Source organism: Mus caroli, unplaced genomic scaffold (assembly GCF_978045245.1).
Source record: "Mus caroli unplaced genomic scaffold, Mus_caroli_1 scaffold_18, whole genome shotgun sequence".
Classification (NCBI taxonomy): domain Eukaryota; kingdom Metazoa; phylum Chordata; class Mammalia; order Rodentia; family Muridae; genus Mus; species Mus caroli.
The window spans coordinates 61883209-61907271 of NW_028227273.1; the positions used below are offsets into that span (position 1 = coordinate 61883209).

Consider the following 24063-nt stretch of genomic DNA (forward strand, 5'->3'; position numbering starts at 1 on the left):
ATCACTCCTAATTCTTCCCAGATAGTTCTACCAACTGGGGACCAGGTATTCAAACATGAACCTATGAACCATTCCCATTCAGGCCACCATGCACTCCGGATAAAACCTATGATTAGATTTTAGATGGCTTCATTGAACCTCAAGGACACAGTGCACTTATAAACTGAGGGCTGCCTGAGTAAATGCGGGCTTGCTATTACAATGTCTCAATGCTGAGACATTGAGTTGTGAGGTTTCTCTGCCTGTGGTTCGATACACAGAAGATGATGTCACAGTGCTACTGCTAAAGCTTCCTTCCCATTATCTGCGGCTTTCTGTAGATGAAAACATTAAACATGTCTTCCACTTTGTAAATGTTCTACCTAGATATCTGAGATGTAAAAATGTCTAGATCCTTGAGAGTAGGCGATGAATTCAAGGTGAAATATAATGTGGATAGCCCAGCATATCAACACTGTATTCTTTTGCATTTCAGTCTAATGCTGATGTCCCTGTATAATGTGAGCATCAATTCAAAAGGCTTGAAATACATCACTGAGAGTCCTGGATTTATCCCTTTGCTGTGGTGGCTTTTGAGTGGTAAGGAGCCCTCTGCTATGTTCTTGTGTGGTCATATGCTCTACCTCCACAGCTGGAGGAGATATTAGTGTGTTAAAAAGCAGGAGCTATTATCTTAGATGTTTACTCTTTGAAAATGAGTTACCAGAGCAGCTTGGCCAGCTACAGTTTCTCTGGGCTGGAGTGGCTTCTGGGGATGGAAGAGGAATACTCTTTCATAGTGGCAGTGTTCAAATCTGGGTACTCTCAGATAATTGGCTTCTCCATGCCTGTCTCTGTTCCTCCCCCAAATGACTTCCAATTTTAGAAAGCCATCTGGTATGTCAGTGGTTTTATAGTTTTTTTCTTAAATATTGTTTTTAGTTTAGTTGTGACCTTTGACACAAAGATCATTTTATGAAGCAGCACTGACATGCGCCTTCTCTGAAAGCAGAATAGTAGATAGATAGTTGGTGGACGTGGAAGAACTCCAGAGTCTAGACAAAGTGGCATAGGAGACTCTCGAAGTTCCATATGCATGTAACTTCAGAGTTGTAAATAAATAAAACTTAACCTTACTGCTGCCTTTCTTGTTGATCTTTACCACTAGTTTAGCCTAAAGTCTTGTCCCAATTTCACCATAATTGTAAAGCCAAAAAAGTACACATATCATTCAAATATTCAAGTGACAAAAAAAATGAATTTTTTGGTTTTTTTTCATAACTCAATCTGTTTTTGAACTTTAGTTACTGTTGATATGAATACTTTCTTTTCTGATAGTTTTATTGAAATATAATAACTGCATATATCTTAAATGAAAAATTGATCATTTGCATATAAATATCTACCTATAAAACCATTACCACAGTCAAGATCACCGGCATTACCCCACAAGGCACTTCCCCTCCCTCCCACCTGCCTCTCACTTTTCCCAGAGCTGCTCACCTCTTTTCTACACTGTAGTTCAGTTTCTATTTTCTACAGTGCTTATATCTTGCCCGTGCACTGCTTCCTGTTACATACTGTTCCATTATGCAGATGAACCTTTTAGGTTGTTTACTGCTTTGACTTGTTACACACACAGATGCTGGAGCCTCCTTGTGCAGGTCTCTGCGTGAAGATGTGCTGGCATTTCTCTTGGGTATCTCCTAGGCACAGAGTGCCTGGGTCAGATGGAAGTTGCACATTCATATTTTTAAACTGCCAACTGTTCCAGCAGAGAACAGAGCATCAGCTGTTTGTCTTCATAGTTTTTGGTCGTCTTGTTCCATTTAGGTTTAGATATTCCAGTAGGGATGCCTTGGTACCACACTGTTACGTTATTACTAGTGGTGATTGACTGAAAGGAAATAAAAAGGAGGGTATGACCACCCTTAGGTATGGTGGAGGAGAAGGTTTATTGTAGATATGGAGGAGAACATCGTAGCTAGAGGTAGAAACATTGGGAGAGTCCGGAGTGAACATGAACCCAAGCTGGGCCATTGTGAGGAGAGGCAAGAGAGGACAATCAGGAGACCAAGAGGCCAAACAAAGAGGAAAAAGGGTAAAATTAGGACCAATATAGCCAAAATGCTGAATCATATAGGGAAGGGCAGGTTGGGGAAGGGCAGCTGAGCCCAGTCCTTGGGCTGGAGAATATTAAGGTAGGGGATTTGGTATACCAGGACCCTGTAACAGGTAGGGACTGAGGGATATTGGGAAAGCCTGGTGGCCAGGGTCTGATTTGATATGTTGACTAGGCATCTTAACCATTTGTCTTGGGTTTGAGACCCAAGTGTTAAACATCTTTGAATGTGCTTCGAATCAATCTTGATGGTCATCTTAAGTACATAAATCCTCCAGCTATATTCTTTTTTCCAAGTGGTTTTGGCTGTTTCTATGTCCTCTGGCATGGATTTGCCACTTAATAACTTGTCACTTAATATCAAAAAGAAACCCTTTTAGAAAGGGAGTCTGTTGACTCAGTAGTTCATTTAGGGGAGAGTCCGCACATTAGCAATAGTAAGTTCCAGGCCAGGAGCAGAGGTATGTGGGGGTTCTCTGTGTCTGTATGTCCTAGGGACAGGGTAAACACATGTCCTTGGCTTCTGGTCACCTTTTGAAGGATGTATAGAGTGAACACTCTTGCAGTGGGCCCAGATCTATTCCCTTCATCTAGAACAGAAAGTGTTTGGAATGAAGATATTTAACTCCAGGGCACAAGTCAGGCACTCTACTACCCATGTGAAGAGATGTGGCTTCTCTGAGCTTGGGGTCCCTGTGCTGTGATGCAGTTTATATCATGTGTATAATCTGTGTCATTGGGTCTTGAACCAGCACAAATGTGGATACTCTGGCTGTACTTATACTCAGATAGGAGTGTATTTTCTGTTAGCATCCTTTAAAATGAAGCATGTAGCTTGACAACCTACTAATGGGTTAAATTCTAAGACTTCCACACCTTAAGAGCTGGTTGAGTGGGCTTTAAAGAAAACCACATGCCCCAGGACTAGATACTCAACTAAACAGCTTTTTTTTTCTCTTGAAGATGCATCACAGAATCAGGTGCTTCCTGGACTTCGTGTTGGTGTGCAGGTCCTCAGTACTAGCCTGGAGGAGATGGTTAGGGAGAAGATAATTAAAGCAGAAGTCCCGACGCTCTGCTGCTCTACATGAGCACAGATGCACTATGGTTTATTGTGAGTTTCCTGTGAGGAAAGGCATTCCTGTCTGCTCTCAGATAAGAAGACCAAGTGGCTTGCTGGGCATTAGCAGCTGTGTGCCAGTGGAGCTGGGTTTGAACCCTGATTGCCTGTTGTATGGCCCTTTCCACCATGAAAGCTGCTCTGAAGGCACTGGTCAGAGCCACACACCATTAGAATTGGCTTTGCTTGGTTTTCCAGACTTTTGCTTTTAGACAGCATGCCTGGCTCTGTTTAATCCAACTTGTACTAGTGACCTTCTAGCAGTCTTTGTGAGCTATTTGCTTGCTTATGAAGGACGAATCTAGGCTAAACATTCTCGGAGGCCCTAGCTGTGCTAGTCCAGAGTTTGCCTTGATTCTGTGTCACAGACTCAATGGAGTGGTTTCAAAGGTATCTTTTCTCTCTCTCTCTCTCTCTCTCTCTCTCTCTCTCTCTCTCTCTGTGTGTGTGTGTGTGTGTGTGTGTGTGTGTTGTGTGTACTCGCATGTGTGAAAGACAAAGTTTCTTTGTGTAATAAGCCTTGGCTGTCCTGGAACTCACTTTGTAGACTAGGCTTGCCTTAAACTCACAAAAATCTGCCTGCCTCTGCCTTCCGAGTACTGGGATTCAAGGCATTCAACACCATACACCAGCTTTCTAAGGTATCTTAAAGTACCACTTTGCTCTGGGGCTGTTTGACTTTTCAGGATTTCTTGTCCTTAAAGACAGTTCTTGGTTCTTTGAACTTAACAAGCACAGCCCAAACCTTGAGGTCTGTTGCAAGCTTATCTCACTTGATAACTTTAAATTTATTCCTTCTACAGTCAAACAAAACATGCTAGACTAGAGTGCTAGACGCTTAACCACTAAGTTATGTACGCTCTGTTTTATGTTGCTCTGATTTTAATGTTTTAGAATTTAATGTGTTTTAAGGTTTGGTGGTGGAGATGGTGGTGGTGCTGCTGCTGCACCTAGGGTTCCAGGCATGCTCTGCAAGTCTGCTCCTGAGCTGCTTCCCTAGTCCTGCCCTGAAGTTTAGAAAGCTGAGAATATGTTTTATCATGAAGTGGGGGAACAGGAGCGTGTTGGCTGCCTGGGAAACTGTGATGCTTGTGCTCGCGGCTCTCAGGACCCGACCTTCTGACCTCAGGCCAGGAAAGAATTTGAAGACGGCTGCCTGTGCTCTTCTGTCGGTAGGGGATCTGCTTTGTGAGATGCATTCAGTTTTGCTCAGAAATCTCAAGTACTGTTAGAGAGCTCTGAGGCCAGGAGCTTGCTGCCTCTCAGAAAGCAGTTTCTGTTTTATCACAGAACCCCTGTCACGGAGCTCGATGTCTTTAAAGAGCACAGCCTTAGGCTTACTACAGGTGGGTGGCAATCGAAGCTTTCTTACTGGTAAAACGATCTAATCTGTTGAATTCACTTCTCTGATCTGTACAGTGGGGATCCACCTCAGGCTCTTAGACCTAATACAGTAGGTGTCAGCTCTCTTCTTTATTTCTGATCTAAAGATCTTGTACTTCAAGGGAAGCTTGTTTCCTTTTTCTTTGCTTGACCTAAGCAGTTGCTTCTGAGTTTTCAAACCCCGTGCTTCAGAGACCAGAACCAGTGGTTGCTGTTCCTATCTCTGGTAAGCTCATCTCTTTCCTTCTAAACTTTGCTAGATTTCATTTTCTTTCATTTGCTCATCTACATGGCTGCCTTTTTCCCAGGCTGGGTCCAGATTCTTCACATTCCTCTTCAGCCGCAGAACTGGCACAGAATTCTAGCAAATAGCTGATGAGGACAATGTGTATTGGGGTGGTGACCACATGTTATGCAACCGCTAATGCAGACTAGTGTTAGAATCCCACTGTGGCTGTGGTGCTGCATTCCCTGGATACACTGCCGATGTGCGCATGGCAGTCACACCCATCCTACAGCTACTTGGCTTCTCGAGTGATCTGAAGCATGCAAGCTTTACTACCTGTGTCTTCAGCTCAGAAGACTTCCTCCAGAGCTCTAGACTCAGAGCCAGCTCTGTTTGATGAATCCACAGGCACACTGAATAGACATTCACATCCAATGTTTACACCAGACTCCCAGTCTTTTCCACACCAGCCCTAACCACAGTCTGCCTAGTCTCAGTGAATCAAAACTTTCCTTCCCAACTTATCAGCCTGTTTAACCCCCCTCCCCCAGCAACTCTTGATTTCTTTTTATCTGTCACACCAAGATCTAGTCTGTTTGGAGGACTGCTGACTGTGTTTTCAAACATACCTAGCATAGCAGCTGCCATGTCCTCCCTGTTCTGAGCCACCATCATCTCATCCCTGCAGGTCTTGTGGCCATCTTTCAGGACTTGAGTTGGGAGCCAGGAGTAGGAGGGAACAGAGCACTGGCCAGCTTTCTTCCTTGAACCAAGAGCTGAGAGAGAAAAATTTTGTTAAAAATGCTTCTTTGAACTAGAATTGTACTTAAAGAATAAAGCTCAAACTGGACAGAGATTAGCTGAGAACTGCTTGTTTTGCAGCCTCGTTTTGCTTTCAGCTTGTGATCTGCCTCAGTTTACTGTGTGCTGGGATTAGAGGTGTGTCAGTATAACTGAACTTCTTCATCACACTTGACCTTCAGATCTTGCGGCCCAAAGCTTAGAGGACAGGGGATAAAGCCTAAGTTTGAATCTCAGTACTAACCTAATAAGGAACTCCTGAAAGTACTTAGTGGAGATGTTCCCCTACCTCTGATCAGCAGGAAAATGTATTTCTGTGACCTGTGAGAGGAATGTGGAAAATCTCCTTGAAAAATGAATAGCCAAGCTGACTTTAGGCTGACTTCCATCTCCCTGGCTGAGCCCTGTGCTGTTACTCTGTATGTCACCTTGACTGTGCCACTATGTCCACACAGTTGTTAGACATTCTCACACACTTGGGAGGATGTTTGGAGATGACATTAACTTTGCGGTTAGTAGACGGACTGGTGCAGTGAGCTCTGCCCAGTCAGATGGAGGCCTGAGCAGGTCACAAAGGCTGACTGCTTGCACTGCATTATGGCCCTTTCCTGCCTCACTAGAAATGCTTGTGCTAGGCTGTGAGTCTAACGGCTTCTGACCAGGAGCGGTGGGTTGTTTCTCCTGGGTCTCCATTTGCTGACTGTGATTTGGTGCTGAACAGTCTTCATTACCATTCTTTAGAGTTAATTTTGTTAACTTTCGCTGTTCATTTGCTAATCCAGCCACTCATCCATCCTCACATCTTTTTGGCTGCTTTTTCTCTGGAGAACAATTGAGAAAAAAAAGTTTCCAGAAGAACTTCTTACTTCAGTTAAGTCCTTAATGAATTCTTAAAATATCCTTCCAGGATTAAAAAAAATTGTTTATTTGAGATGATAATAAAATTATATAATTTCCGCCTTCCCTTTCTTTCATCTTAATCCTTCCCATTTATCCCTCCCGTTCTCTTTCAAATTCAAGGCCTCTTTTAAAAAAAATTAGTTATGTACATTTATATGTGTATATATATATTCGTAAACACATAAGTACAGCCTGCTCAGTCCGTACAATGTTAACTTGTTCTTAGGACTGACGGTTTGGTTTTTGGCCTGGGGAAGGCTGTTTTCTCTAATCATATCATTCCTTCGTTGCTGGGAGGTAGTTGCTTTGTGGTGTTGAAGCCTCTTGGGTTTCCCCTATCCACTTGGCATGTCTATCATGTCTGTTGTTCCTTGTTCAGCTCACATTTAAGCAGTCATGTTGGTGAGACTTTATGGGTGTAGCTTCTGGCACGCCTATGAGACATAATCTTGTACCAAACTTTCCAGTCCTCTTGCTCTTACAGTCTCCAATATCCTCTTCTGACTTCTGCATGCACTACACACATGTGGTGTACACACACACACACACACACACTTACATGCATACACACATACACACATAAAATAAAAGTAAACAATTATTTAAAAAGTAAACCACCCATTAACCCATGAAGCAGGTGGATAAAAGGTAAAAGCCTTAAAAGAAATATCCTGGGATGGTAGTTGTCCCTCAGAACAATAGTGTGATTTCTCATCAGGAGAAAAGCTAACTGCCAGCTTTGATCTCTATCCTCTTTCCCTCTTGCATTAGTTACCTTTCTTGTTATCACAGAATGCCTGATATAAATGACCTAAAGTGAAGGAAGACTTTTCAAGCTCATAGCTTCGGACTTTTTAGTTCTTTCTGACAGGGAGGGGTAGTATACTAGCTCCCATAATGCCAGACAGGAAGCAGGGAGAAGAAGGGACCAGGGTTTGGACATGTCTGTCAAAGACATGCTCACAGTGATCAACTTGCTCCAGCTAGGCCCTAACTCTTAAAATTCTCGTTGCTCCTCTACCTGTCCTACAAAAGCCACCGTCTGGGAACACATAAGCCTGCAAGGGATTTAGATTGTAGCACATACCAAATATCTTTCAAGAACATTTTAGATAAAACAAAACAACCTTCAGCCTGGCAGCCATAGGCCATTGGGAACAATGGACAGTACTCAGGGATGTGCTTTGGGGTATGTGTGGTCTTGGACGGGAGGTATGAGACACACACAGGACAGTGATCGGGTACAGTGGCAAGTGTTATGCTTGAACGATAGTGCATAGTCTCAAGAAAAATTATGCAAAGTGTCAGAAATGACTCAGTGATGGCGGAGCTTTCAGCCCTCCATGGGCACTGATGGACAGACAGATCAGTATTACCAAACTCAGCAGGGATGGGGATAATTTGTCTGCCAAATACACAGAACACTGTGTCCAGCTAGAGAATGTCTGTGTTTCCTGAACACGTGGTCACCAACGAGAATTGGCAAGTTTATTGACTGTACATCAGGGAAGTTCCACAAATGTTAGACAGCCAGAGTCATATGGAGTATCTTCTTAGTGTAGAGCAGAATGAAGCTGGAAGTCAGTAAAATGCCTCATGCAGACACAAAGTGAGAGAGGCAGTCATAATAGAAGCCAGATGTAAGAGTATTACATCAAAATGGATGAGCTAATTTAAATCTTTCTCAGCCTCCCTTTCCCCCCCCCCCCCCCATATGTGCATACAGACACACAGGTACATGCATACAGTGACATGTCAGAGAACAACCCTTGGGAATCAGTTTTTTCCTTCCACTGGGGATGGAGCTCAGGTTTTCAGGTCTGTGCTGCAAGCACCTTTACCCTGCCCGTTCAGTGAGATTTATTTAAACTAGTATTTAGTAGAAGGTATAAGTGCTTATATCACAAAAAGAAGAAAGTGCAAAATGAGTGAACCAAATTTGTATCATAAGAACTTATTGGGGGGCAATGAGATGATTCATTGGGCAAAGGTATTTGTCACCAAGCTTGAGGACCCACATGCCCTTGAGAGTTGTTCTCTCATCTCATTGTGTCATGTGCCCTTCCAGTGAACAAATGAATATAGTAAGAATTTTGAAAAAGAACTGAAGAAGTTGAAACAAGTTGAAAGAAGCACAGCAGAAAAATGTCAAAGCAAAAGGGAACAGTTGGGCAGGTGGGCAGAAGACACCCAGAGGCCTGCCTGCTGGTGGCCCACCATAGCAGGAGCCACTAAAATGTCCCAGTCTGATGTGGAGAGAGAAGTGGACAGATTGTGCACCATGAGCAGAGGTGAATTGGAGATGTGAAGGTGGAGAGGAACAGCCTGATGGGAATAGCCTGCCCTGCCACCTGCGACCGTGGTGAAGTCCTGGCCTACACTGCCACTGAGAGCCATGTCTGGGTCTGTGGCCATGTTTGTGGCTCTTATCACCACCAAAGGTCATGCAAATATCCTCAATCTGGGCCACCAGCTGGAACCATCTCGATGTCAAAGGCCTATGCAGAGACAGCCCTGCCCCTCACAGACTGAGTCACTCAGGAGAGCTAGCCCCACTCCTTGTCTGCTGCAGCACTTGGGAGAGTAGACCCTGCATCATGCCTGGGTAGCACAGTGGAGCTGGGCCTGGTGTCAGGGACACTGGTAAGCTGGCCTCAGGAGTGTGAGTGTGGGAGGCTGGCCCTACACTGTGTCTATCATGGCATGGGTGAGGGAGAGATAGCCTCTTCTCCAACCCCTAGTTGCCTGTGTCAGGAAGGAGAGCTGACCTCGGGTCACGAGAGTAGGAGAACTGTCTCTGTCCCTCACCTGCTGCAGCACTCAGGAGAGCAGGTCTTGTACCTCACCTGGTTAGCACTAGTGCTGGCCCTGGTGGTGTGGGGCGCAGGTAAACCAACCGCGAGGGCATGAGAGCTGGAGAGCTGGCCCTGCCCTTTGCCAGCTGCAGCATTGGGTGAGGTAGCTTTGGCAGTACTGGAAAGCTTCCCCTGATAGTATAGGTATGGAAGAGCTGGTAGGCTGACCAACTCAGCTTACACCCAGGCTTGACTTAGCCCAACCCAACATCTGCCCCATTTATGAACTGCTCATGTTGGTTCTATGAATCTAGAGTTACATGATCTCTATGGCACAGGGCAGCAACATCATATCTGAGAGGCATCCAGATGAGAATCCAGTATTGATGCCATAGTAGAAGCCAGAGTCCTCAAACCAGACAAGTGATTCATTGCAATGAACATTTGCAAGTAAAGATGTGTGGACAGAAGAGTAAACTGTGGGACACACTGTGACACAGTATAGCTTCCAAGATAAAATTTATTTTGTGAAGGAGGTTGCAAGGAAAATGCTAAGGGATGGGGAGATGAGTGGGATAGGGGTGCATGATATAAAATGCACAAAGAATCAATAAAATATTTTTTTAAAACTGGACGTTTCCTGGTAGATCCAACAGCAGGAGTAGAAAGAATTAGCACATTTAAAATTAATCAGTAGAGTATCCAGTCTAAAGAATTGATCAAAATGAGACATGGGATATTATAATACATACCCACAAAGGAGAAAAGAAAGGGAATGAGGAAGACAAAATACTTGCTGGGCTGGAGGGTTGATGTGGAAATTAGGAGCCCTGACTGCTCTTTCAGAGGAGCCACCTGAATTCCCAGCATTCCTATGGTGGCTAATAACTATCAGTAAGTCAAGTTCCAGGGGGATCTGATACCCTGTGATGATTAATACTACCAACTTGACAGGTTCTAGAATGATCTAGGAGACAAAACTGTGGGCATGACTCTGAGGGAATTTTTAGACTGAGACTCAGAGCGAATTGGACTAAATGTGGGCAGCATCATTCCTATGGGCTGGGTCTCTGACCAAGTAAAAGGGGAGATGGAGTCCAGCACCAGTATCCACCTTTCTTGTCTCCTAAGCTTGGAAAAGCTTGTCCATTAGCTTCCTCTTCCCCGTGGTGAGCTCTGTCCCCACAGACAGTGAACCAGGGAAATCCCACCTCCCTCACACTGCTCATGACAGATAGTGGATCACAGCAAGAAAGTTCTTGAATTTAGAGCCAATAGCAGTCTTTCTTTTAAAGTGTGTGTGTATGATGTATGTGTGTGTGTGTGGTGGGGGTGGGGTAAGGTGAGTGCCACAGTCCATGTGGAAGTCAGCTCTCCTTCTGCCTCTCTCATGGTTACCAGGATCAAACTCAGGTCTCCAGGTGTGCCTGCTGGGCCATTGAGATGCCTCCTTCTCTGTCTCTCTTAGCAATCTCAGTATGAGATGCTGTCTGGGTTCCTGTTCACTGCCAGAAATGGTTTGTAGAGCAAGGAGCTAAGAAGCACCTTGACCTTTGTGAGTTTCAAAGTTGCTGGCAGCTAGACTACCACCTCCATCTGGAATATCTCCTTGGTCCTGAGGGAATCAGACCACCCATCATCTCAAGGTTGCCCTGAAATGAAAGCATGTGGAGTTAGAGGCAGAGGAACTCAGAAAGTATGGCTGTCATCCTCAGCACACACTACCACATGGCCCTCGATTCCCTTCCTCCAGCCTTTCCCTACACAGTGCCTCCTCCCCAATCCGTCTTTCTATGTTCCGGATTCTCAGCTGTGTCCCCATGTCAGGGTTCCACCATCGTTATCCAACAGGCAGATTTTGTAGTCTTTGAAGGTTACATCCAGATCTCCTGGGCGGGCTCTGAGTCTGTGACTTACTCCCAGGGGCCTCTTCTCATGCACATTGTCCAGGCTCCATGTTGTTAAGATTCATGCAGGGAGCCTTCTGCTCCAGTGGAACCCATCAGTACCCAGGAGCCACAGTTCCACCATGCACTCCACCCAGACATCAGCCACAGGGTAGAGCCGTCCATCCAGGAACCAGAAGGAGAGCACTCAAAGCATGTTTTGAATGCAAGAAGCCCGTGGCCTGTGAGCCTTTGTGGTTTTCTTAGGTCACCATTTGTATCTGGGCAGCCTCTGAGGGGCCCTGATGTGCAATCAAGCTGTGAATAATTTACTACACCTGACTAATCAGCATATATGAATGTGTTTAGCATAATGGGCTACATTAGCATTCCACAGCAGATATTAGAAATAAGTATATTTCTTAGCTTTAGTTATTTAGTTTATTTGTTTTTGACTTTTTGGGCATATACTGTAATTTAAATTGGCATCTTTAATCTTCAAATGCTTGGAGGGTTTCCTGCTAGCTTTCTGTTACTGATTTCTAATGTAAGGAGAACATGCCAGAGAACATTCTACAGATGATTCTAGTCCTTCTGAATTTGTCAAGACTTGTTTTATAGTTCAAAGTATGGCCCGTTCTATAACTGTCCCGAGTACACTCAAAGGAGAGGGTGTGTACCCTCTGCTGCTGTTGGGTAGGAGTTTGTAAATGTTAATGTTTTCTTGTTAGTTGATGGTTGTAGGATTTTTGTATGTCTTGGCTCGTTTTCTCTCCACTTGCTCGGTGGATGATTGAGAGGAGTGCTGAAGTCATTGGACCATTATTTCTGTCCTGCTCTGCCCTTTGCTTCTGACGGTCAGTGATAACCCCTCCCTATTGTTGTGTCCCTTTGATGAGCTGACCCTGTTGACATTTGTGAATGCCCCTAATGGTAAAACTCTTGCTCTGAAGACTGCTTTGATGTTGGGCTTATTGCTGGACATCACGCTTGCTTTCCATCTCGGTACTTCCAGAATACCATGCTTCCTGGTTACTTTTCTATTGCCATGGCAAACCCCCATGACTGCGGCATCTTAAAAAAGAAGCATTTTATTTGGGGGATCACAGTTCCAGAGTCTTAGAGCCCATGATCATCAGACAGGGAGCATGGAAGCGGCAGGCAGGCAGGCAGGCACGACACTGGAGCAGTAGAGAACAAGGTTGAGAGTTAGGGAAGGCATGCGGAGACAGAGGTAAGAGTGGAGTAGGCTTTTGAAACCTCAAAGCTATGACACATCTACTTTAAAAAGGCCACATCTTCTAATCGTTCTCCCAAAGTTCCACCCAACTGATGACTAAGTATTTAAATACATCAGCCTATAGAGCCATTCTCATTTGACTCACCATACTGTGTCTCTCTTTAAAGTGTCCCTCATTTTGTAGTTAGGACTTCAATAGTTATTTTGTCCTGGGAATTGACCCAGGGCCTATGTGTGTTAGGCAAGCACTGTGCCACTCACTGTATATCCTCACATCCTTAAAACATTTAAAATTTTGGATGAGGGTCTCACTAAGTTGTCTAGGCTGGTCTTGAACTTGATCTTCCTATCTCAGCTTTCTAAATATCTGAAATATAGGCTTGTGTCAATAGGCCTGACTTATTTTCTGCCTTTTGTTCCTTACTCCATTAAATTCCTGTTCTTTTCTGGATTAATTTAGTAGTTTTCAATAGTAGTGTTTTGGTTAAGGTTTTATTGCTGTGAAGAGACACAATGACCAAGGCAACTCTTATAAAGAACATTTCATTGGGGCTGGCTTACAGGTTCAGTCCATTATCATCATGACAGGAAGCTTGGCAGGGTGCAGGCAGACAAGGTGCTGGAGAAGAAGCCGAGATTTCTACATCTTGATCCTAAGGAAGGAGGAGATTCTCCTCTGCAGACAGCTAGGAGGAAGCTGTCTTCCACACTGGGCTTGAGCACTAGCAACTCCAAGCCCACCCCACATCGACACACTTCATCTAACAAGGCCACACCTCCTAGCAGTGCCACTTCCCATGGGCCAAACATATTAAGACCATCACAAGTAGTAATTTTTTGTCTCTCCATTATTGCCTTATCAGCTTTAACTTTTTTTTTTCTCCTGGTTGTGGCTTAGGTAATAAAATTGGTCTGTTTAAAGTATGCTAGCTACATTCTGATGCTGCTACACCCATATCAATAGCAAGAAGCTTGCAGACTTCTATCCTTCTACTGGTGTTATCATCTGTCTTAGTTTCATTCCCTGTTGCTGTGATGCAGTACTCTGACAAGAGCAACGTAAGGGCAGAAGGCTCATTCTGCCTGCAGTTGAAGGAGTCCATTATGGCGGGAAGTCAAAGCAGCAGGAGCTTGCAGCAGCCCTTCCCACTGTCCAGAAGCAGGCAGCTATTGCTTGCCTGTTAGTGCTCAGATGCCTTCTCTACACAGTCCAGGAACAGGAGCACAGTAGCCAGAAGTGTGCCTAGGGCCTCTCCCCACAGGATCCTTGCTGGTATTGACATCCTCTCCCCAGCATGGCCCATCAAGCTCGGTGAAGCTCTAGGAGAATGTTCTCCCATTTCCTACTAGGAAGCTAATTCAGAGAACAGAAACGCTGCCTCTCCTTCCTTGCCCACCCAGGAGGCTCCGTTCTTGATCCTCGTTCCTCTGCCTGAGCTTATGTGTTTCTCTGTGCCAGGCTGAATTTATTAGTGAAACTTACATCTAATGGGAAATGTGAAAATTACATGCTGCCTCCACTCTAATAGACGGCACACCATTCTGAGGGCTCTGTGCTCATGGCATTTCTGCCCACTTGAATGTGTCTTGCACGTATCAGAGTGGGGCTCAGGCTCTGCACTGCGTCAGAGTAGAGCTACCTGCCACAACAGTGTGTCTGGAAGAGCAGCCTCGTCCCTTTGCCTAGCTGGCTAAGCAGTGCCTCTTCCACTGCCTTCCCTGTGATCTGCTAACTGCAGCATCACTTGGAAAGTGCAGATTTTGTGAGCGGGAAGTGAGGAATCTGTTGCTAGAGTGTGATTTAGAAGCAGACAGCACTGCTTGTGGAGTAAGTCAGGCGGCTGCATTCCATCATAAGATGTTTTTAATTTATTCTAAAGTGTGAGGAATAGTGTTGTTTTGGGTTTGGGAAAGAAAACACTAAAAATATGAAGAGGCTGGTGATCTGCTCCTACCAGCATGTCTCCTAAGTGTCTGGGTGATGGGCTTTGTCTTCCCAAGCCTTCACAGTCCGTGAAGCCTTTCCACATTCCCTTATTCTGTAGTTCTTGGGGAATGGCACCGTTGTGTTGCTGATCTGCCATTTTCTGATACCTGTGCTGCTACCTTGGAACTTGCTGGCTTTGTGAGAGAGCTGGTATTCTGAGGCATGTTTCCTTGGTCTCCCACATAAGTCAGTGATAGAGCCTCCATTGCTTTACCAGCCTTGCTGTGGGTGGCACTTAGAGGGGCCAGCTCCACCTATTACTGCAGTATTCTAAGTGAGCAGAACTGAGCTTTTCCCTATGGAACACATGTCCAGGTAGGACGATTTGACAGTAGACACACAGAAAACGTTTGTGGTACAGTGAGCAGATGAAGTGGAGTGGGCTAGAGATGACATATGAGGCTGCTTCTCTTGGTGTCTGAGTAGAGCAAAGAACAAACTATGCAGAGAGCTATGAGGTGGTCAGTAGGCACTGGAGAGGACCTGAGTGCATTGGGCATTTTAGGAGTAACCGGAGGACAGTGTAGCTATAGTGTGTGTGTGTGTGTGTGTGTGATTCAAGAGGGGTGACCAGAGGGTTGATGGAGTCAAATTACCTGTGAAGACGCAGGCAATAATCTGAATAGAGGAGGCCTTGGTCATAGCTGGTTCTGACTGCTGGGCAGGAGCTAAGAGGAGTCATAGGGACCTTGTAGGGTGAGGGGGCCAGTGCAGCCTACAGTAGGCAGTGGTTCTGGAGACGGAAGGGAGTTGAGTCAGGATGGTACCTAGGGTTTCAGTTTCCGTGTTTGGGCCAGGGATTGTGCTGTTGTAAGGAGCAGGAATAAACCAAGAGTTCAGGTTAGTTCATTTAAGCCTAAGACATCTGCTAGCTGTTCCCAGGAAGGCAGCATCCATAGCTGGGTTTAGGGCTGGGAGGCAGAAAAGCGCTGGTTCCAGAAGATGTATTGGGATACTCGGGAAAGGGCTTCTGGCCAGGCTGCTCTATCCTCCGTATCCCCCCCCCCCCCGATTTACTTATTTTATGTATGTGGGTACACTGTCGCTGTCTCCAGACACATCAGAAGAGAGTATGGGATGGTTATGAGCCACCATGTGGTTGCTGGGAATTGAACTCAGGACCTCTGGAAGAGCAGATGGTGCTCTTAACCACTGAACCATCTCTCCAGCCCCAGTATGACTTCTCTTATGAGCTCCCAGCTGAGATAAGGCTTTGTTAGAGTTTGAATACAAGTTGTTCCCCACAAGCATTTTTCTGAGTTTTCATTTTTCTTTATGGTTAAATAAAATTCCATCATATATATATACACCATATTTTAAATTTTTATTTTAAATGTTTGTTTATTTATTTATGCACACATGTGCATGTACACAGGTGGGCATGGTGTATATGTGGAGCCAGAGGACAATGCCTGTGAGTTGTCTCTCTCCTTTCATTCTGTGGGTCCCAGGGATCAGCCTCAGGTCTTCAGGCCTTGAGGGAAGTACTTTTACTCACTGGGTCATCTTGCTGGCCTCATATGCACCACGTTTTCATTATCCATTCATCCATTTTAGACATGTAGCTCATCCATTTGTTTTGCTATTGCGAATAGAGTAGCAACAAAATGTCTATGTAAGCCTGGAGTGGTGGGGTGGTGGGGCCAGGTTGTATGGAATTTTTTTTTTGGTGTGTGTGTGTGGGGGGGACTTCCACACTGATTTCCATAATGGCTATATCAGTTTATATTCCCAACAATGAAGAAGGATCCCTGTCTTCCACATTCTCAAGCATTTGCTGTCATTTGTCTTGTTGATTAGTTCTGGTTGGTTTGTGAACATGGGATTTCTTTTAACATAGTGCTCACCTTTAGAGCTGAAGTTTCAGGCTGTTTTGAACTGCCTGGTGTGGTGCAAGAGTATCAAGTATTCCTAACCACTAAGCCATCCTCCCGCCCCAGCCACAGTCCTCTGTTCCTCCTCTCTAGAGTAGCATATTCCCACTGGCATGTCAGGGCCGTCTGGGAGAAATGGAAGATTTCTTTCTTTCTTTCTTTCTTTTTTTTTTTTTTTTTGTGGCTTTGTGTGCTTGGGCAGAGCATCACTGCAGTGAGGGCATGGCTGAGGAGGTTCTTTTAACTGACTTGGCCTTCCCGATGTTGCTGGTGATAACTATGGTGACCAAGACAGTGTTATCCTTATCATTTGGTTATGCCACTGGTTCTAGTTCTCACTGCTGTGGAGACATTTGTGCAAGAAGCTGAGAACCTGATGTCCATCTGGAGTCTCAGCATTGTGTCACAGTTGTCGGTGCCCTCTGTTACACCTGTTCTAGATGGCTGGCCTGTGTGCTCTGCCTCATGTTCTGCCCTCACAGGCCCACATGATTCAGACATGGAAGTACCAGCAGCGAGCTTGTCCCATCTGAGGAGGAGGTGCATTGGGATTCAGAGGTGTGGTTTTCCCAAGGACTATGGAGAAAATAGCCCCTCAAATACAGGGAGGGGGCAGGACACACATGGAGGAACCAGAGGGAAAACACAAGCACAAGTTACTTCATTCGTTGATTGTTTGGGCTTTTGTAATAAAATCGCCTGTTTTGTTTTGTAATCTTTGAGTGTTACCATAGGGACAAGAAGTATTTCCCCCTAAGGCTCATGTATTAAAGGCTTGGATCCCAACTGGTCACACTATTTTGGGAAGTTCTGGAAACTTTAGGAGGTAGGGTGTAGATGGAGGAGGTATCTCTAGGGCTGGGTTCCTAGGGACTATGTCTTGTTCTGTACACCCCCACACCCCCTAAATTCAGGGACCTGGGGACCATGTGTTCACCCTGCATCACCGCAGGTGTGAATCAGCTATGAGCTATGTGCTGACATTGTGAGCAGAAGTCCCTCCTTTAACTGCTTCTTCCAAGCATTTTGTTCACAGCTACAGAAAAGTGAAAGCTGATTCTGGAGGTGGAACCTTGGCTGTGATGAACATGACTTACACATCTTAGCCTTTGGAGCTGGTGGGCAAGAGGGAGAAGGGCTTTTAGAGATGAGGCTAGAGAGGCACCAGACTGCTGCAGGCAGAACAGAGCGCCAGCATATCCACAGGGATGCTGAGCTGCAGAGACCTGTGCTCTGAGGCTTCCAGTGGGAATGAAGACTGTGCTTGGGATTGGACCCAAGGTCATTTATGCTCCCTGTAATATGGGATTTGTCTGTGCTCTGCCCATGCCCTAAGACTTAGGGTAAGTGGAGTTTACAGGGCCAGGTTGTGGCAAGAGCCTTGCTGGCTGCTCTTAGTGAGACTGACAATGAGAGTTAGGAGTAAAAGAGAGACTGAGAGGACTCGGAAAGCATTTGACCAGAGAAGCAAATTTAAAGTTGGGACCAAAGTAGAGTGTTACAGATTATCGCCCTCCAAAAAGTTTCATTTCACAAGGACAATAGGGATGATGTGACAGGGGCATCTTCGTCCCAGCTGTGGCAGACTCAAAGGCATAAAAAAGTGAATTCATTTGAGACTTTCCTTCCAGGAGACAGTGCCTCTGAGTCACCCTTCTCGGGTCTCATCACCTAGGACAGTGTTTCCCCTCAGCTCTGCAGGCTCTCAGAGGCTGCTACAGCTAGCTGTGGGTCACAGGGACATGGTTGTTCACTGCTTGAGCCAGTGGCAGACCTTGATGTCATCCAGCTGATGCTGGCCTTTCAGATATGCAGAATGCAAGAGTTATGGGCTCATAGAGGTATCACTAGATTCACAGGAAAACCTGGGAGAGCAGGTAATATGTAGCACAGGTGAAACCTTCACAGGAAGCTCATAGAGGACGGGGTGAAGCCAAACATGAAGTGGAGACTTGAAGAAGTTAGAGATGCCAGGGAGTGAAACCGGTGTGAAGGAAAGCTGCAGGTAATGAGGTGAGCCATGTAGGCTGTGAGTGACAGGGCCATAGGGGTGTGGCTCCCCAAGATTTCTGAGGCTCACATCCATCATCACTTGCTCCAGATGATAGACATGGAAGCTGCAGGACTTAACATTTTCCTTCCTGATTTTAGTCTTTGGTCACTCCTTCCTTTCTGTTCAGCCTTCCTCCTCATCTGGAATAGGAATGTTCATTCAGTGCTATTGCATTATGGGAATGCGCTGTGAGTTTGCCTTGAGTCCAGAGGATGTTGAGCTTATCCTTCTGAACAGCATTAGCACTGTTAAGACCACAGTGGTTCTTAGAGATGGACTGAAGTTATTTTGTGTTGTGGTGGACATGAACCTTTTTGGGGGCCAAGGGCAGAATCATAACATGTGAAATGCCATTCTGAAAAACTCAGTCTTTAAAACACAGTGGAGAAGTGGTAGCCTGTTTTGGGAGCTTCTAGAAACTTCAGGGGGTGGGACCCAGATGGAGGAAGTGGTCACTGAGAGTGTGTTCTTGGCAGTGGTATTTTTCTTCACTGCTTTCTGTCTGCTGTGCAGTGAGCAACTGCTGCCATGTGCTCTGGGACTATGGTTCTCTGCTTCACCAGAAGCCCAGAGGCAACAGCCAAGGGTTATGGACTGAAACCTTTGAATCTGCATGCAAACTAAATGATTCTTCTAAGTTAAGTTCTCAGCAATTTGTTCAAAACTATAGAAACCAATTAACACAGGATAGTTTGATGTACACAGTTTTCAAGAGCAGCTAAAACTCAACCCCAGAGCAGATGAGAACTTTAGTTGCTTATAGGTTAGCTGACTGAAGGAAAGGGCATGAGGGAACTTGATGGGGTGGAATTGAGTGTCAGAAAGTAGTCATCATCTGTAATTTCTAATTTTGCTTCGGTGAGACAACACAAGAAAACTGTTCTTAGCCATCAAAGTTCACATTGTACACACTACTAATCCGTGTTCGTGTATGTCGACTCTCACTAGCTCCAGTCAACCTTTGCTGGCCTTTCCCTTCTCAGTACAGCACACCTTCCCTTTCTCTTGTCCAAGATTCCTTTTCTACCCAACACTTCATTCCTGTTTCATTGCTCATATTTATAGGAAACTTGCAAGACTAGTTATATTAGTCAGGGCTCACTAGAGCTAGCTCTGTGTGTGTGTGTGTCTGTATTTTACTAAATCTGCTTACAAGCTGTGGTCTGGATAGTCCAACAATGGCTGCCTCATGATGGAAAGAAAGGCCAAGAATCTAGAAGTTCTCCCATCCACGAGATTGGATGTCTTTGCAGACCCAATCTGGTGCTGGAGTCTGGGAGGGAACCTGGACAGCCGCTAAGTCTACACTGGGCTCCTGAAGAAGTTGGATTTAATACCAGCTACAACAGGGTAGATGAACTTGCCATCAAGAATGGGGGCAAGTAGACAAAAGCAATAGCTTCAATCTTCATGTCTTTTTATGTGGGCTGCCAGTAAAAGGTATGACCTGGATTTAGGGTGGTCTTCCCACTTCAGTCTGAACAAGAAAATACTCACAGGCATGCCTAGAAAGTTGGGCTTTAGTTGATTTCAGATGTAGTCAAACTGACAGCCAAGATTAGCTGTTATACTAGTGTTACACATGTTAGTGAATTACACAGTCCAGAAGTTATCCCTGGTGTAATTTACTGCCTGCTTGTTAACCCTCATTAGAACATCTTACCATTTCCCATGATGTCCTTCCATCAACATTTTCAAAGTTTATCCTTGTTATAACATGGGTCAGCACTTTATGTTTACAGTATGGATGCCCAGAGTGTGTGCATCCGTCGTCCAATGGGCACGTGGGTCATGAGCTGTGACCCACGCTGCTGGAGTGTGCCTACACGAGTCTTTGTGCTATCTAGTCATTTCCCTCACTCGAGCACGACTAGTGTTCCCCTTCACATTAAAAGACTGTTCCCTTGGAAACAGGTCTCTAAAGCTGACAGTTCTCTTTTGTTCAATGTGTGGGAAGTGCAGCATCACTTCCTCTGAGAAGCCCACTACTTAGGAGTCACTTCTTTTATGTTCAGCATAGACTCCCAAGGTTTGGCTATGTTCTAGATCATAGTGCGTGTTTCAGTGTTTTGGCACCCTATTTTTTGGCTTAATCAGGTACATGCTCTGTCAGTGTTTCCCAGCTGTTTCCAGCCTTCCTCATTTTGCTCTCTTATTGTACAGAGCTGTGAACATTGTGTCTTACCAGTTCCCTTGGGGTTTTAATGTCATCTTTCTCTTGCTAGCTCACATTACTTCATTCCATTTTCCTGTCTTTTCCTCTACTCATCTTTCATTTCTTTGTTTTTCTGTGCTTGTGTGCACAGGAACACATTGCCACCAAGCAGATGTGAACTAGCACAGGCAGCTTTTTTATGTGGGTTCTGGGGTCACACCTGAATGGCTGGGCCTGCCTGGCTAACACTCTACTCACTGAGGCGTTCTTCGGGCCCTCACAGATTTTCTTCACCTCTCCCTTTAATTCTCTCTCTAGTAACAGCTTTGTCTCAGTTACTGTATTTTCAGTTCTAGCTTGCTTTGTTACCAAGTATACCTTCTCTTTATTTGCTAGGATTATTTTTAAGACTTTACACCTTTGTTCATTGAGGAACTCTCATGGTGGCTGCTTTAAAACCATTGTATTAACCTGTCACTGCACTAAAATACCCAAGGCAGGTTAATTTGTAAATTTTAAAAATGCTTATTTTGGTTCATGGGTTTGAGGGTCAATGCCTTAACAGCTCTGTTCATGTTCTGGTAAGGAACCCCTGAGCTGCATCCTGTTGTAGTAGACAACTCAGGTCTATGTGTGTCTTTATCTACTTTTATGAAGCTACCAGGGTTCAGTCACTAATGATTGAATTAATTCCCAAAGGCCTTACCTCTAAAAGCAATTAATATATTATTTACACTTTAACACTACTAACAACTCATGAATGGCATTTAGATTCCCACATGAGTTCTGGGAGGGAGCAAGGCCTCTAAAGGCAGGGGTCCTATAGACCCTTTTAAGACAGTAGTAGCATGTCCCCTCTGTGTGAGACAGTCCTAGCATGTCCCCTTTGTTTGGTGATCCTTCATAATATTGCCTCACCTGTCTCTAAGTGCCAGGTTTCTGTGACTGGGACTGAGTTCTGTATTACTCTTCTTTCTACATGGTCTATGATAGTTTCCCTCCCTTCAACTATTGTCACAGTGACTGAGCTCTTACAGTGTCATCATGAGGTTATCCCTATTGGCTGTACCCTTGGCTGCATTTATCTCATGACTCCAGTCTTATCCTTTCTAGGGGTCCACAAAGCTCTTTCTAGCATGCCTAGTGTCAGTGAGGGTGCAGTAGAACCACCAATAGGCTGACCACTCTACCTAGACCACTCCACAAGTAGAAGGAAAGGTTTAGTGGGGAATCTAACTTCCAGGCTGTCTCAAAGTAGGGGGTAGAACAGCCAAAACTCTGGGAGAAGTCGTGTTAGTTTTAAGGAGACAGCTAGCAGAGGGGGAGGGAGGCATGTAAGCCAGAACAGCCTGGGAGTTAGAGCAAGGGGAGGTCTGATGTGGGCCAGAATAGCCTGGAAAGTACCAAGGGACTTTAATCTGTTACAGGTTTGTCTGACTGAGTTAATCAGGAACTAGATGCTCCTGCCAGAGGCAGTTGACTGTAAGGGGTGGGTAAGGGAAGTGATGGCTTTTCCCAACAAACAGAAAGCAACTTTACAAGGGTTCTGAGGAATGTGGAGTTTAGGCTTTTGTTTGCCCACAGCGATCCTCCTGTTGACCTGGTCAGAGTCCAGCCTGAGCTGAGGCAGACTGTGTCATTGAGGACATTGTCAGCAGCACTGCCATTTGGGGGCCTGTGCTGGATCCAACACCTAGTTATTTTGTTCCTCCTGCAGTTTCTTTATATTTGTATTGTAGTAGCCTTATGCATATAAAAGGGGCCTTTTACTTACAGGGTAAATGAGCCTTACTCTGAGTTTTGCACATACAGTGAATTAATTTATATATGTATTCACTTTACATCCTGATCACAGCCCCCCTCCCTTTTCTCCTCCAAGGTGTACCCTCACAACACCCTCCCCCCATTACTCCCTTTCCTTCTCCTCAGAAGTACCATGGGTACCAGCCTGCCCTGGCACATCAAGTCACAGCAGAACTAAGTGCATTCTCTCCTACTGAGGCCAGACAAGGCAGCCCAGCTAGGGGATAGGGATCCAAAGGAAGGCAACAGAGTCAGAGACAGGCCCCTCCCACCCCACTCCCCACCCCCACTCCAGTTGTTAGGAGACTCACATGAAGACCAAACTGCACATCTACTACAAATGTGGGGAGGGGGGAGGCTAGGTTGAGCCCCTGCATGCTCCTTGAAAGGTTGGTGGTTCAGTCTCTGTGAGCCCCCAAGGGTCCAGGTTAGTTGACTCTGTAGGTCTTCCTGTGGTGTCCTTGACCCCTCTGTCTCTTCCCATCCTTCTACCTTACCCCCCCACTCTTTCACAAGACTTCCTGAGCTTGGCTGTGGGTCTCTGCATCCTTCTTTCTACCAGCTGCTGAATGAAACCTCTCAGAAGACATAGTAAAAATGGCCATCTTACCAAAAGCAATCTACAGAATCAATGCAATTCCCATAAGGTTTCCAACCCCGCTCTTTACAGAGCTTGAGAGAACAATTATCAACTTCATATGGAAAAACAAAAAACCCAGGATAGCTAAAATAATCCTATTCAATAAAAGAACTTCTGAAGGTATCACTAACCCTGATTTCCAGCTGCACTATAGAACAATAGTAATAAAGACCTTATAGTATTGGGATAAAAACAGACAGGCTAGTCAATGAATTAGAATTGAAGAGCCAGAAATAAGCTCAGATATCTATGGATACTTGAGTTTTGACAAACCAAAGCATACAATGGGGGAAAAAAAGCTTCTTCAACAAATGCTGGTGGTCTATCTAGATACCTGCATGTAAAGAATGCAAATAGATTCATATTTATCAACTTGCACAAAACTCAAGTCCAAATGGGTCAAAGACCTCAACATAAAACTGGATATACTAAATTTAATAGAATAGAAAGTAGGGAAATGCCTTGAACACACTGGCACAGGAGATAATTTCCTGAACTGAACACCAATAGCTCAGGCACTAAGACTAACAATAAATGGAACCTCATGAAACTGAAAAGCTTCTGTAATGTAAAGGGCACCATCAATAGGACAAAATGGCAGCCTACAGAATGGGAAAAGACCTTCACCAACCCTACATCTGATAGAGGATTAATATCCCAAATATATAAAGAACTCAAGAAATAACACTTAAAAACCAAATAACCCAATTTAAAAAGGGGGTACAGGGGACTGGAGAGATGGCTCAGCAGTTAAGAGCACTGACTGCTCTTCCAGAGGTTCTGAGTTCAATTCCCAGCAACCACATGGTGGCTCACAACCATCCGTAATGAGATCTGATGCCCTCTTCTGGTGTGTCTGAAGACAGTTACAGTGTGCTCATATACATAAATAAATCTTAAACAAAGAAACTAACAAACAACAGGGTACAGAGCTAAACAGAGAATTCTCGACAGAGGGGTCGCTAATGGCCAAGAAGCACTTACAGTAGATAATTTAAGTATTGGCAAGACAGCAATACCCTGCTGTCATGACGCTTTCGTCTGGTGGGCAAGGAGAGAAGGACATTTTGTAGAAGTGGTGCACACTGACTATCATTGC

General features: G+C 45.0%; 1 protein-coding gene across 1 annotated transcript in view; it reads left to right on the forward strand.

The window, feature by feature from the left end:
• The window catches only part of Hsf2bp (heat shock transcription factor 2 binding protein), an 80871-nt gene that overhangs the window by 45960 nt on the left and 10848 nt on the right, over nucleotides 1-24063 (forward strand). The window contains exon 8 of the mRNA XM_021149248.3: nucleotides 476-579. Within this exon, the coding sequence (XP_021004907.1) occupies nucleotides 476-579 (104 nt within the window). The remainder of the gene's footprint in view (nucleotides 1-475; nucleotides 580-24063) is intronic.